At 39.9% G+C, this 16,370-nt stretch overlaps 1 protein-coding gene across 15 annotated transcripts in view; it reads right to left on the bottom strand.

Moving 5' to 3' along the window:
• Window positions 1–16,370, bottom strand: part of CACNA2D3 (calcium voltage-gated channel auxiliary subunit alpha2delta 3) — a 459,196-nt gene that overhangs the window by 104,859 nt on the left and 337,967 nt on the right. For all 15 annotated transcript variants that reach the window (XR_011812447.1, XR_002401918.4, XR_005269052.2 and 12 more), the window contains one exon: window positions 11,482–11,556. Coding sequence is in view for 12 of the 15 variants with exons in the window: in XM_038185882.2 (XP_038041810.1) it covers window positions 11,482–11,556 (75 nt within the window). In the remaining 3 variants the exon portion in view is untranslated. The remainder of the gene's footprint in view (window positions 1–11,481; window positions 11,557–16,370) is intronic.

Below are 16,370 nucleotides of genomic sequence, written 5' to 3'. Positions count from 1 at the left end.
CAACAGTGTGTCCTGGCAGCCAGGGGGGCCAACCGTATCCTGGGGTGCATCAAGCACGGCATCGCTAGTCCGTCGAGGGAGGTGATTGTCCCGCTCTGCTCTGCGCTGGTCTGGCCTCACCTCGAGTACTGTGTGCAGCTCTGGGCACCACAGTACAAGAAGGACATTAAACTGTTGGAGAGTGTCCAGAGGGTGACAAAGACGGTGAAGGGCCTAGAGGGGAAGACATATGTGGAGCAGCTGAAGCCACTGGGCCTGTTCAGCCTGGAGAAGAGGAGGCTGAGGGGGGACCTCATCGCTGTCTACAACTTCCTTGCTAGGGGGAGTGGAGAGGCAGGTGACCTATTCTCTGTAAACACCAGTGATAGGACCCATGGGAATGGTATTAAACTGAGGCAGGGGAAGTTTAGGCTGGACATCAGGAAGAGGTTCTTCACCGAAAGGATGTTTGCACACTGGAACAGGCTCCCCAGGGACATAGTCACTGCACCGAGCCTGTCTGAATTTAAGAAGCGATTGGACTGTGCACTTAGTCACATGGTCTAAACTTTTGGGCAGACCTGTGTGGTGCCAGGAGTTGGACTTGATGACCCTTATGGGTCCCTTCCAACTTGGGATATTCTGTGATTCTATGAGTCTAACAAATGTGAAATAACTCCTGTCCTGGTTCCAATGTTTAATTGCATCCTTACTCACAGATGCTGAACAGCTTCTGGGATGTGCTGCATTCTCAGACACATATGCAAAACCTTACTTATGACAATGGGAGTTGATGTTGTGTGTCTGACAGCAGAAGTTGGCTTCAAATGTACAGCAAATAATTTGCATCATATTGATTATGTTAATTTTAATTATATTTTAATCATATAGATTCCATACCTTGCATGCAAAGAACAAAAACAAAATCCAAAAGAAACTAAATAAAGAGCTGGACAAAACAAAGTTCTGCAGCGAAGACAGAATAAGAATTATCTCCATGTCAGAGAAGCAGAAAGAAAGCCAAAATCCCAGTGCTTAAGCAAGGGGTAGATTCCATAAACACTCAAACTGAAAGTGCAGATCTTAAGCGACATTTAGAACAGGAAGTAACAAAGTACTGAGAAGCCTAACCCCTCATTCAGTTATTAGGCTTTGGGGGACTAGTGTTGAGTTGCCTACACAAGACTTCAGTATGTGAAGAATGTTCATGATATAGTTTGGGAAAGGATGCAGAGAAAACATAAAAAATACTTCCATGAGGGAGATTTTGCTCTGATAAAAAAAAAATAAAAATAAATTATTCATATATGTGGGTAACTTTACTTACACGTGTTCTTCATGAAGATTATTACATTATTCCCTGCAGTGAATTTACATATCCTTATGTAACTGGGCCCTAAAATATAACTGAGTCCTTCATATTACTGTTCAACAGGCCATTCTTTATTTTTGTTCTAGTTTTATTACTATTCTAATTTCTCAGTAAAAGTTATTCATGGACATGGAAGCAATCCACCAGCTTTTAAAAATGGCATTCATCTATGCCGTTTTCTATGGTAGCATACTGAATCTAGCTTCACTTTTATCTCTGTCTGAGACTCCTGGTTGTAGTATGAAATACTGATTGAAGGCTGAAGCCAATCCCATTTGCAAGATTACTATAAAGCACTGAAACAAATTAGTATAGGACCCATTGGGAAAGATAGAAACTAGGAGTTCTACCAAATTGCACTGATTTAAGTGCATGAGGAAAAGAACTAGATTTAAACTGTGTGCTGTTAATCTACTTTGGCCAATATAAAATGTGTAGTGATATTATATAGTAGATAAACCCTAGAAAAGATAAAAAAAAAAAGAAAGAGAGAGAGAGAAAGAGAGAAAGAAAGCCACTGAAATTTTTTAAATACCTGAACTGCAAATAAAGAATCTTTTAGTCTGCTCAGAATTTAATGTTAGCTTCAATATTCTTTTGTTTGTGGAAAGAACAGGGGAAATAATTTTATTTGGTAATCAGAATGAGCTTTATCTTCCTCAGTATCTTTTATTTGAGGCTTGGCCAAACTGTTATAGGACTGGATGATTCAAACAATGTGTGACGTGTACTGCTTAAAGACTGAATCACATTTTTACACCACCCCCTATACAACCATTTACATGTGCCATTATTAAACTTTTCACTTTGATATTCTTTTTTTTTTTTTCTTTTTTAACACGAACAGTCTCAAACCATCTGCACTGAATATGATCTGCCACGTGTTTATAAGTCAGAGCGTAGCAATCTGATCATGGAAGGAGCAAACTACATCTTAACAGCTGCAAGCCTTGGGTCTAAGGTGATAGTAATTTCTCAGATGTGGTCCATCTGGATAATGGAGAGGTAGGACAGAGTAAGTTGCTCTGATAGTGTCAGAGCAACTTTGAATTGCTTGGAAGTGTCAATAGACAGTGAACTTGCTTAGCCACATTTGTGGAATCATCTGTGAGAAAATACGATATCAAGAAAGTATATAACAAACAAACACCAAAAGCTGAAGAGGTAAAATAATTTCAAGGGAAAAACCTCCTCCACCCAAACTACTATCCAGTGTACAAAAGTAGGAAGTCAGGAAGTAAAATAAATAAATAAATAAATAAATAAATAAATAAAATCATTCCTATTTTAAAATGCAGCATCAGTTGATTAAGTTTCATCATTATGGATTAGTACTTCAAAATTAGGATAATGTATTAATTTAAATAGAACCTCAGAATTATCCCCACATTTTTTTTAGAGAGATGAATAAATGCAAATATGCTTTGCTGAGCTTGCATATATAACTAATTTTAATTAATAAATAGCACACAGAAAGGAAGGAAAAGGGGTACTTCTTTCCTACTTCTCAGGTAGGTTTTTATTAATTCCAAATGATGAATTCCTGCAAATACGGATTAAGTCCTTCAGCATTGTTCCATTAACACAATAATGCTTGCCCTAAAATGCTTTGAGTTTAAATACTATGGAGCAAAGCAAGATATAGGGGAAGGACATGAGAAGAAAAGGGAAGAGATTGCCTCAATAGGCTGATTATTATTTTGAGATTAAAAAAATGTGAAAAATTCCCTTCAGTGCTTCACCTGTTTATATAACATCACTGATAGCAAATGAGTTTCCATTCACTACATAGCTCCAAAACATTTGGCCAGGGGATACATGTGAAGCTGCATCGTACCTCAATGTAAATCACTACTGCTCAGCTTTTAAGTTTTTTACTTCATTCAAATTGTTTTCCTACCCCCACAATCCTGATTCGTCTCTTGTGATAATTTTATTTCATGATTTGCATCTATTCTATGGCTTCAGATGGGCTTTTACTGGTCTGCACTTAATCTTAAATTTGTGGAACATTCATTGATGTCCAGTCAAAAACAAAGTTGCGTGCTGTACAAAGTTCCTTATTTTAATATACATACACACACACACATATATAAAGTAACATTTTGATTTTCTTAGGAAAAAAAAAAAAAAGAACAACTCCTTCCAAAGAGAGACTTTCATGATAAGCCTATTATTTAAGACGTTAATCCAGAAGTTCCTAGGTTATGGTTGGCAGTGAAAACCAGTTATTTTGGACTGATTTTTCATGCCAGATGGCAGTGCAAAACTGCCACACTATAAAATTTCCAGCAGTACTGTAGATAAAAGCTGACAACAGGAGCTATGTCATTTGCTACAGAGAAGAAAACATGCAATTCTAAGTTTCCAGGCAGAGAAGTAGGAACAAGCAGATGTACCACGTACGCAGAAGAACCTTCTAGCAATGTAAATAAATAAATAATATAAATCTCATGCCACGCGTATTTAAATTGCTGTCTCCTTACAATTATAACACATGCTTATGTTACAAATAGTGCATTTATGTTTAAATCAATGAAACAACATGGAAATATATAACGGGAGGTAAAAAACAAAGCAACAGAAAATAGCTTTAAGTCACACAACTACAGACTGGAAAAAGGGCGTGTTGGTTGAACTCGTGTTTTCAGGTGGATTGCAGTTGACCAGCAATGTAACATGTACGTGGTTTACACCGCTGAAAAAAACAACTGTTCTATTTAGGATTTTATTTGCATTCTCAGGACCTTATCATTTGGGATTATGTAAAACTGGCAGCTGCTTATAATTATTTGGGGTTTGAGTAGACATAATTAAAAACATCTGCCTTTATCTTAATACTACCAGACTTAAACCCATGAGCTCGGTTATACCTAACTTCAAAGCTGAAAGCAAAGAATAAAAGAAAGCTCTGCATATTGCTAACAAATTTTCAGTGATTCATTTAGATGTACAACCAGTTATTCAACAGCCTTCAAACCTTTAATTATCTTTTCAATATATGTAATTTTGCACTTTAATTAGATAGCAATTTAATGCTCTCACAGGGATTCAGATGCACTGTCTTTTTTAAATGTAAACTCCAATAGGAATAATCATTGGCATTCAAGTGATTGAATTCTTCAGTTAAATGAACGTGAGGCATTTACACTGTTCAAATCATTCAAATGTTCTGCTGTCAGCTACAGCTGTAGAGTTTTATGGAGTCGCTGCATAAAGCAAGGGTAAGTGTAGGTTATCTTACGTTCCAGGCGGGACTCCCCAGAGAGAAATGAGATTTGCTGCTTATGAAAGGCTAACACTGCTTAAGTGGGGCATTAATGTTTCCCCTGAGACTCAGATTTCTCTGTTTTTCTATATTAGGAGAAACAAATTTTCCCAGAATTTAAAGCTACAAAAGACTTAATACTGGTCTAGCAATCCTTAAATATACCGCATCCTTCAGCTAAATGCAGTATCTCATGACAGGCAACAAGTTTAAAATGGTAAATTACTCAGGCAACTAAACTGCCAATGTATTTAATTGAACGTATTACAATATATACACAGGCTCTGATTTCTATGTATAACATTCCCAATTAAGATTGCTCAAATTAAATAAAGATGTGCTTCATTTTAAAAAAAGCAATTTGTCGATTGAACTGGTTTACAGTGATAAAAAGAGTATTCACATACAGCCATTCGAAAAATCACCACAATTATTATCCTTCCAGAGTTTATACTGAGAGTATGAACAGATGCCTCAGTTTCCTCAGAGAGATAAAAGATTTTGATTTAAACTCCAAAATATACAATTCTTAGTCATCACGAATGTTATTATACTAATAGATGGATACTATAATCTGTAATCTGTAACACATTCCTAATCTTACTTTTATCAAAATAAAATGGAATCAAAGACACAATATGATTCCATAACAGATTCATTTGTTTTAAATGCACATTTTCTTTAATTCAGGAACCTGATCTTCTTGGACAGAAACTTAGAACATTCTATCCTAAATGAACATCGTAATTACTGAAAACAAAACCCTTCTTTATTCCCTGCACAAAAACACAAATTCTGCTGCCAGCTATGAATCAATAAGCCACAGACTTCACAAGATTTACTAGAGATCTTGCTAGATTCAAAGAAAATGACATGAATATTATGACAGAGAGGCATTGGTGCAAACCCCTAAAAATAGTTAAGATTCACCAATATGTCAATATGTGACTATTGCAGGCACTGCTCATTCACGGGCATTCTTGAATTTCTCTGTAATCCTACTACTTTCTTCAGAAGGCAGTTTTCCTCTGGCACCTATATTTAAGACTACACAGTGACAGCTACAGTAAGGACCAGTCAGTCACAACTAATACAGTGGGTGTTTTTAAGCATACGTAAAAAGTTCACAGGATCTGTTTATTACCCTTCTTTTACTTTCAGTATGCCCATTTCACTGACAATCCGTAACGTCATCATGATATATGTTTTGCATCCTAACAGTTAATGGAGTACCACCTAGCATACTGCAAGTGCTAACAGAACACTGAAGAATAACCAGTAAAATCTGATATAAAGTAGCAAGAAAAATTTTGCCCTCGTGCACATTTCAAGCATGTGTAGTCGCTGCTTTGAAAGTCTCAAAATTCATTTTGAATTCCCAAATAATTCACTTTTTTTCATAAGAATATCTATGGTTTTATATCGAATATGAGATTCAACACGGTAGCATACAATTTAAAATAGTGTCATATAAAATAAAAAACACTGGTCTCTGTAAAAAATACGGGATTTTAACCAAAAAAGCAGCATACGGGATAATTCCAATACAGAACTATGGATGTTTCTTGAAATATCTCTGCCAACAGCTATAGTTTCTTGAATTATCATCAGTGTATTTGTGACAAGGAATTCAGCCTAAAAAAGGCATAACATATAAAGACAATTAAAAATAATAATAACAACAACAAAAATCTGAAATCCACCGGGAGGGGGGGGGGGAACGCTGCTCCCGGCACTTTCCCGAGGAACCTCCGGCCCCTCGCCGCCGCCCCGCCGGGTGGTCCTGGGGCGCCACCTCATGGCGGTTGCCGCGCAGCGCAGCGAGGCCGCCGCCGCCCCCCTCGTCCCCCCCGCCCGCCCGCCCGCCCCCCGCCGCCTCCGCCGCCGCCCCGTCCCCCGGGCTAGGGCCGGGGCCGGGACTGTCTGCTCGCAGCTCCCGGCCCGGTGCCGACAGCGGCTGGGGACGGCGCTGAGAGAGGGATGTTGGCAGCCCGGCGGGGTGGCGCGGGATGAAGTGGGCCGGGGGAGGGACAAGGAGTACAAAAGGAGTTTCCGTGCAAGGGAAGCATGTGGGCAATTTACACGCAATCAGATAATTGAAGAAGGAATTTCCAAGGGGTTCCTTACCGCCTGGTTGTCAAGGGTTATTAAGTTGTTTGTCAAGACTCATCCCTCTAGTAATGGCTTTGTGAGGAGAATGCATCTGGAAGTTCTTTAGGGTCCACCACGGCAACAGTTACTCATGAAAAATACTCTCCTGCCCCACCTAGGAAATCTTCAGTCACTATCCTACACCTCAACAAGTACCTCACGCCTGGAAAGCACTTTCCTCCTCATCTTCTGGTATGTGGTTAGTCCCATCAACTGCCCAAGCAATCACTCATCCTAACTGAAAGCCAACTTTATTATTAAAAATAAAAAGATGAAATTGCCAAGAAAAACATGTTAAACCAAAACCAATAGGATAATCAGTGTAAGAAATGTTGCTAGCTTAATGATTAAATGTACTGATCAACATAAGATAAAGATCTGGTGCAACAGGAAACAGCCATCACCAGCGAGCGTTTGCTATTCTGCGTGTCTGCTCAGTGTCCCAAAAGACAATTCCTAAAAAAGCAGCATGTCCACTTCAGGGCTAACAGACATGGCTGCTGGGCCTAGCAGCTCAGGAGTCGAGTAGTGTGCTGGCTTTACAGCACCACAGCAAAGCACAACAGTGACATAAACCAGCTTGATCAAGTCCGTAATCAATGTATTTGAATGTCAAATCCAACCCATCAAAATGATTGTAAGCAATACATTTTGTGAGCTATCCAATTCCACTCCTACATGCCTATTTTACATACTTATTGTTACAAATTTAATGGAATGTTTTGCCACTAGTTACAATGGTATCAGGATTTGGGCCTGTAATATTAATCTAAGGGCCCAGGCCAGTAATCACTTCACTCTCAAAAACTCCACTGAAGTCAACAAAAGACTCCCATTATGCACTACTGACAGAACCCAGAGGTAAAAATGACTCTTCCAAAAAATAAAATGAGCAGACCATGAATAAATCAACAGGAGTTCCCTACAGCTGACAGTTTATGGGCTACTGCCCAATGTTCTGATTTAAGAAAGAGAAACTCTTGTGTAAGGTAATGAAATAAGGCCCTTCAAGATGTATACAGGGGCTAGGGATAGTAAAAGAAAACCATCTTTTGACTCATAAAACATGCCACCACAACAGAAATAAGGAAATCAGATAGCACCCTCTTTCTGTCTGAACTATCCACTTTTCCTGGATTTTATTTCCTTCTGTTTAATAAAATACCAATTCTATAAAGAATTGATACTATTATTTTTGGAACAATCCTTGAAGTAATTTGCCAGAAGAAAAAGAAACAGTGCAGCACATGCATGTTGTCAAATTCTTATAATGCAGATAGGGAACTTTCAAATATATATTCCTATGGCTTGCAAATGAATATAGGCCATTAGATGCACCTGTGATATCAGAGGCTTTAAAATATAAATATAAGTATAAATATAAATATATAAGTAAATAAATAACTACATATATATGGGGGGATCAAGAACGTCACGATTTTAGTATTATGAAAATTTGGGAATGCTATTAAAAATACATTATACATAATTTAGAATGGGATATACAAAATATACATGGATTTTCATACATACAGAGATTAAAAAAAACATTGAGGGTAGTGGCTGATCATGTACTAAACCAAATCAATCGAATTTTCCTTTGCAACAGCTGCAAAATTTTGAAGACAACCTCCCCTTACACTGGCATTACACACACACACACACACACACACACACAGACACAAAGTTAATATAAAAATCTTGCATAATAGCAAAACAACATTTATTTAATCATTTTAACCACTGAGAATAATGAATATGATTAGTCTAATGCATTTCAAATAGCAAAGAATGCTAGCAGTGCATACAGAATGTCAGCACAGTCAGATCTAGTCAGTCTGCACAGAACTGTCTTGCTTAAGGAATTTTTAGGTTATCACAGAATTACAGCCTCCTTTGAGGTACCTGTAGGGTGCAATAAGGTCACCCCTGAGCCTTCTTTTTTCCAGGCTGAACAAACCCAGCTCCCTCAGCCGCTCTTCACAAGCCTTGTTTTCCAGACTCCTCACCAACTTTGTTGCCCTTCTCTGTACTCGCTCTAGCACCTCCATGTCCTTCTTGTAGCGAGGGGCCCAAAACTGAACACAGTACTCGAGGTGCGGCCTCACCAGAGCCGAGTGCAGGGGGACGATCACTTCCCTAGACCTGCTGGCCACACTGCTTCTTATGCAAGCCAGGATGGTTTTGGCCTTCTTCGCCACCTGAGCACACTGCTGGCTCATATTCAGCCAACTATCAACCAATACTCCCAGGTCCTTCTCCGCCTGGCAACTTTCCAACCACTCATCTCCCAGCCTGTAGCTCTGCTTGGGGTTATTGAGCCCCAGGTGCAGGATCCGGCACTTGGCCTTATTGACCTTCATACAGCTGGCCTCAGCCCATCGGTCCGGCCTATCCAGATCCTCCCCTGCAGAACCTTCCTTCCCTCGAGCAGATCAACACACGCAACTAACTTGGTGTTATCTGCAAACTTACTGAGGGTAAGCACTCGATCCCGTCATCCAGATCATCAATAAAGATCTTAAGGAGAACTGGCCTCAATACTGATCCCTGGGGGACTCTGCTATTGACCAGCCTCCAACTGGATTTGCCTCCATCCACCACAAGTCTTCGGGCCCGGCTACAAAGCCAGTTTCTAACTCAACACAGTGTACGCCAGTCCAGGCCAAGAGCAGCCAGTTTATCTATAATACAGCTGGATATGAGCTAAAAGTAAAATTGTACAAATAGTCACTTGACATGGATGGGGTAACAAGGCAGTGAAGATGTGCAGAAGAGACCTGATGGTGCACTAAAATTCTGTGTATATAATCCAGGTGCTCTAAGGAGGTTATTACAGCCTCTATTGCTGCCTCTTCTTTGCTACAGTTGCCAAAGAAAGCTCAGTGGCCAACCTAAGTCAGAGCAGTGAAGAACATGGGAAAAAACACGATAGATAAGAGGTCAGAAAGATAAAAAGAATGTGTCAACAATATGTAGAAAAGTGCAGAAAAACATTACAGCAAGAAATTAAAATATTTGTTGATCATTGTGGTGAAATGATTCAATTAGATAACCATCACAAATTATTACTCAAAGAAAGAAACGGAAAAGAAAAGATAGACTATATGAGTTTCTGCTTTCCATATTCATAAAGTGTTTTTCTAATGAAATTTTAAAACTGAATTAAAAATAAAAACTGCATAAAACAGTTTCAATGGGAAAAATCATTACTATGAGAAGTCAAGCTGACTGATGAAAATGAGTATGTTAGTATGGGTAACAGAAGTATCCACTCTAAGAGGCTTTAATGTTAAAAAATCAGAACCAAATGTTTATGAGCAGAAGCTTATCTGAAACTCAGAATTTATGCTGACTGCTGTGGGGCTTTTCCACATCCCCTTACCCAGTTTCTGCATTTTCCTCAGGAAGAATCTGCAGTTGGACACTGCTGGTAATAGGGTTCTGGAGATTCTTGTAGTATGTACTTGAGAAGTATGTACTTGTAGAAATAGTCTCTACTCTCTTGTAAAGACAGAAGATATTTTGGCTAAGAGATAAAGTGCTTTGGGATTGATTCAGAGCTTGCTATCTTCCTTAAAAGTAAACTGCTTCTGCTGAGGTTGGAAGTTATATATTCCCTAATAGTTTGGGTAGCAGAGGTTCTGCTTCTCATAAAACAAGGGGATATAAATTCATTGTTACGAGAAGTTACAGTGAAGTTACCGAGAAAGTTTTTCCATTCATCGATGAAAGCCCCTCTGTTGAACTTTTAATTACTCCACTCCAGTTTAAAAGTAAATAGGGAAACAATAAATACAAATACAAATGTTAAATGTGTAATTCCTATCCCAAATCTTAGAAATACAAAATTTTTGTGATGAATGAAAACATTGGATATGCTAATGATTTTTAAAATATGCTTTTCAATAATTTTATACGAAATTATCCATCCCATAGATATTTGTTTTCTGCTAAAATACTGTTGAAGTCAGACATTACTTGAAGTGCCTGCATACAAAATACATATGGCATCCATGTGTGTACAGCAGTGGAATCATTAATATCAATGCTTTACTAAGATCTGATAGTGATGGAACACTTGCACGTGCTGTTCCTAAACAATGATGCAATCAAGAATTTACCAGTTCTCTAGGGTGTTAGACTGATAAACATTTACGTAACAGGCACTTCTATTTTTCTTACTGTGATTAATGCAAAGATGATGATAAGGGAAACTAAAGGCAAAATTTGCAGCTATTTCTCTTTTAGTACGAAAATCCCTTGTGCCCTTATTTTGCTTAAAAATATGCTTTATTGAAATTTATGTACACATTAAATTAGCTTTAACACTTTAACATGACAAATAGGGGTTATTATGCAGCAATAGAGCATTACGGCATTCCGTTTCAACATAAAATGAACGTAATTATAGCAATTTTTGGCTTTGCCATTTTTCAGCAATGGAGGCCTGCCTCCTTTGCAGAGCAACTGGTATATTTATTCTCCTTGATTTTTTTCATGCTAACCTTCATTTCCAGAAGTAAATCTACCAAGCATTATAAAGTGTTATAAAGCATTATATATAGTAACAGCTATAGAGTATAGTATAGTTGTAAGGTAACTCATCCGTTGTATTTTTTTTTAATGATTATTACATTTTTCACACTAAAAGAAAAATAAATGCAACATGTATATCTAGATAAAATAGAAAAGTAAACAGTATTCTTACCAAAGGCCTAAGTTCTGGATGAGTCAAAATATATCCATTGTTCGTAATTGCAAAAGCGTATCCATGAATGCCTAACTGTAAGAGTAAATGAAAAATAAATGCCAATTAGCATGGACTCCAGTAAATTCTTAAACAAAAAAGAAAAGCATTTAGTTATCTAGGGCTTACAACTGGCATTCTTAAAGCCCACACAGTATTTCATTATAATATATGCACAACTTTGATCCTTGACATTTTTGAAAATGAGAACCTGTCATTGTGACAAATGCTGCACAATTTTAGAATGTCACACACACTTTGCTATCTACTGCACTTATTTCTATGTACCTTGGAGTGAATTACTTAGATACATATATATGAGACACCATAGCACGTCACATATAACGTTTGCCAAAGCATAGGTATGCTGACATTTAGTAAATTCACACATTCCCAGGAGTGAGAAGGTTCAGGTTACTTCACTTCGTAGGTGGTGGTAGAGAGGAATCATTTAAATCAATGAAACTAGATGTATGGCTACACCGAGAAAGCAGTGGCCTGCCATATGTGATATTTTTTTGCTGACAGAAGTTGCGAAATCTTCAGCGTTTGTTCTCGTGGGGGACTTCAACTTCCCTGACATATCCTGGAAGCACAACACGGCCCTGAGAAAGCAGTCTAGGAGGTTTCTGGAGAGCGTGGAAGATAGCTTCCTGACGCAGCTGGTTAGTGAGCCTACCAGGGGTGGCGCCCCGCTAGACCTTCTCTTCACAAACAGAGAAGGACTGGTGGAGGATGTGATTGTCGGGAGCTGTCTTTGGCAGAGTGACCACGAAATGGTGGAGTTCTCTATTCTTGGCGAGGCCAGGAAGGGGACCAGTAAAACCGCCGTATTAGACTTCCAGAGGGCTGACTTTGAGCTGCTCAGGACACTGATTGGTAGAGTCCCTTGGGGGGCGGTTCTGAAGGGCAGAGGGGTCCAGGAAAGCTGGGCGCTCTTCAAGAGGGAAATCTTAATGGCGCAGGAGCGGTCTGTCCCCACGTGCCCAAAGACGAGCTGGCAGGGAAGAAGACCAGCCTGGCTGAACAGAGAATTGTGGCTTGATCTTAGGAGAAAAAAGAGGGTTTATAATCTTTGGAAAAGAGGGCAGGCCACTAGGGAGGACTATAAGGATGTTGCGAGGCTGTGCAGGGACAAAATTAGGAAGGCCAAAGCTTATCTGGAGCTCAATCTGGCTACTGCTGTTAAAGATAAAAAAAAATGTTTTTATAAATACATCAACACAAAAAGGAGGACTAAGGAGAATCTCCATCCTTTACTGGATGTGGGGAGAAACTTAGTTACAAAAGATGAGGAAAAGGCTGAGGTGCTTAATGCCTTCTTTGCCTCAGTCTTTAGCGGCAATACCGGTTGTTCTCTGGATACCCAGTACCCTGAGCTGGTGGAAGGGGATGGGGAGCAGGATGTGGCCCTCACTATGTGCGAAGAACTGTTTGGTGACCTGCTACGGCACTTGGATGTGCACAAGTCGATGGGGCCGGATGGGATCCACCCGAGGGTACTGAGAGAACTGGCAGAGGAGCTGGCCAAGCCACTGTCCATCATTTATCAAGTCCTGGCTATCGAGGGAGGTCCCAGTTGACTGGCAGCTAGCAAACGTGACGCCCATCTACAAGAAGGGCCGGAGGGCAGACCCGGGAAACTACAGGCCTGTCAGTTTGACCTCAGTGCCAGGGAAGCTCATGGAGCAGATCCTCCTGAGAGTCATCATGCGGCACTTGAAGGGCAAGCAGGCGATCAGGCCCAGTCAGCATGGGTTTATGAAAGGCAGGTCCTGCTTGACGAACCTGATCTCTTTCTGTGACAAAGTGACGCGCTGGGTGGATGAGGGAAAGGCTGTGGATGTGGTCTACCTTGACTTCAGCAAGGCTTTTGACACTGTTTCCCACAGCATTCTCCTCAAGAAACTGGCTTCTCTTGCCTTGGATGGCGCACGCTTCGTTGGGTTAGAAACCGGCTGGATAGCCGGGCCCAAAGAGTCGTGGTGAATGGAGTCAAATCCAGTTGGAGGCTGGCCACTAGTGGCGTTCCCCAGGGCTCAGTGCTGGGGCCGGTCCTCTTTAATATCTTCATCGATGATCTGGACGAGGGCATTGAGTGCACCCTCAGTAAGTCTGCAGATGACACCAAGCTAGGTGCGTGTGTCGATCTGCTTGAGGGTAGGAAGGCTCTGCAGGGGAGGATCTGGATAGGCTGCACCGATGGGCTGAGGTCAACTCCATGAAGTTTAACAAGGCCAAGTGCCGGGTCCTGCACCTGGGGTGCAATAACCCCAAGCAGAGCTACAGGCTGGGAGATGAGTGGTTGGAGAGCTGCCATGCAGAGAAGGACCTGGGAGTGATGGTTGATAGTCGGCTGAATATGAGCCAGCAGTGTGCTCAGGTGGCCAAGAAGGCCAAAACCATCCTGGCTTGCATAAGAAGCAGTGTGGCCAGCTGGTCTAGGGAGGTGATCGTCCCCCTGTAATTGGCTCTGGTGAGGCCGCACCTCGAGTACTGTGTTCAGTTTTGGGCCCCTCAATACAAGAAGGACATCAAGGTGCTAGAGCGAGTCCAGAGAAGGGCGACGAAGCTGGTGAGGGGTCTGGAGAACAAGTCCTACGAGGAGTGGCTGAGGGAGCTGGGCTTGTTCAGCCCGGAGAAAAGGAGGCTCAGGGGCGACCTTATTGCTCTCTACAGATACCTTAAAGGAGGCTGTAGAGAGGTGGGGGTTGGTCTGTTCTCCCACGTGCCTGGTGACAGGATGAGGGGGAATGGGTTTAAGTTGTGTCAGGGGAGTTTTAGGTTGGATCTTAGGAAGAACTTCTTCACTGTTGTTAGGCATTGGAACAGGCTGCCCAGGGAAGTGGTGGAGTCACCATCCCTGGAAGTCTTTAAAAGACATTTAGATGTAGAGCTTAGGGATATGGTTTAGTGGACGACTAGTTAGTGTTAGGTCAGAGGTTGGACTCGATGATCTTGGAGGTCTCTTCCAACCTAGAAATTCTGTGATATTTACATCTAACAGACTTACAGCCATTTTACTTTTCTGTTAATTCAAGTTCATTTAGAGACACAGAAGAAGGCATACTTCTACTAAAAAAATCATGTAATTCACATATTTGTAACGAGTGGAACTATGGGAGATCATTTGAGAGCAATGAAATGCTTTATGATGCCTAACCGAATATGTAATCAAATTTAGCACTGGACTTATTTAAATAACAATACTACTCTTTTAACAATATGCCTATTACACATTGGGTTGTACCCACTGCCTGCAATAAATGTACCTTCAAATCATTCATGTCATTTGAACATCCCTTAGCATAAACATGATGGTAATATGGAACCTTTCTGCAGCTTCAGTGTGTGACTGACTTCTACCATGCCAAGAACATACACCTTGCTATGCTTTCTCACTCAGTTATTTTTGCTTCAGAAGCAATGACCCATGCAGAACTCGGACATATCTTGCTTTGGTATTTGGTTCACATTTCTCCTACTAAGAAATAAACTTTTGAAAACATAATTCTTCCCTATCAATGATCTGGCTGAATAAACTATCCTTATTCAGCAATGTGATTAATGAAGCGGTTTAATTATAAGCACTTTTTAAAAATTATTTTTAATTTTTACACTTCAGTTGATTCTTAAATGCTTTGATGAAGTGGGTCCTCAAGACTTTGTCCATCGTAAAGCAATGTGAGGAAGGTTGACAAGTCAGAAGCTTTTCTAAGCAAAGTAGGACAGCAATTCTGTGGGCTTCCATAATCTTCTGGGAATATACAACAGAGTAGGACATTATGGAAAGGTCATGAAGAAAACATGCCAGGTAGATTCATACCATGTCTTTCTGTGAATGATTGTATATGGTCAACTGTATCTGTTATATAGAAGATTGTTTTGTAAATTAGCAGTTTTCCTAAAGCAATAAACTTCAGTGCAATTAATAGAAGGTGATATGTTCTTGGCATTTCTTCATAAAGGAAGGAGAACCAAAATATTAACAGTGGACATATTTTACCTATTATAGTATGACAAGCAAGCTAGCTGTTGGCTAAATATCAGATCTTGAGTATAACTGTCTGTGTTGATAACTGCAGAATAATGTCCAAGCATTGGAAGTCAGGTAAGAAAACAAATGTGGGTGGCATACTTCATAAGAAAAAAAATATTTGCCTGTTTGAAGCAAACCAGGACTCCAGGGGTAGCATTTTATTGTGTGTTGTGTAATCTGTGAAACTGTACACTCTTTGCACATAAAATGCTTTGGTTTGAGAGAGAGTACTGCTTACAGCAGTATTGCAATTGTAAAAAATTGTAAACTCCCTCACAAAAAAAATTGTAAACTCCCTTTCTAAATGACAGACTGATTCAGAAATGAAAACCTTTTTGTAACTGCTGTAAAAATGCCAGATGAAAACTAAATCCAGCCCTACCTTATTCCGGACAAACTCCCACTGACATCTCGGGAAGTTTAGTCTGGATAATTACTGCTGAAAATAGCTCATTATTATTATTCATCTTCCTCAGCATAAAATACATCTCATCCAAGCCGAGAGAATTCCAGGTCAGCAGAATTCTATTTCCAACCAATCATTTTATATCCCTGTGTGAATTTTATTTCACATGCTGCCTCTGCAGGAATGGGTCCCAGGGGTGATTATTGCTCTTGAAATTACATGGTCTTTTTATTGTTCAGAAATGTTTATGGTATGTGAGACTGGAAGTTTTAACTCAAACAATTTCACTAACCTAACTGTATTGCATGATATTGGTGCCTCTTGTAATAATCTTCTCTTGCATTACATTCTGCAATATGTTCCTTCAAATAGTCTCATATTCAGAAAGAGGATCACATATTACTT

The sequence above is a fragment of the Anas platyrhynchos genome, chromosome 13 (genome assembly GCF_047663525.1).
Source record: "Anas platyrhynchos isolate ZD024472 breed Pekin duck chromosome 13, IASCAAS_PekinDuck_T2T, whole genome shotgun sequence".
NCBI classification, from domain to species: domain Eukaryota; kingdom Metazoa; phylum Chordata; class Aves; order Anseriformes; family Anatidae; genus Anas; species Anas platyrhynchos.
This window is presented reverse-complemented; position numbering and strand designations above follow the sequence as displayed.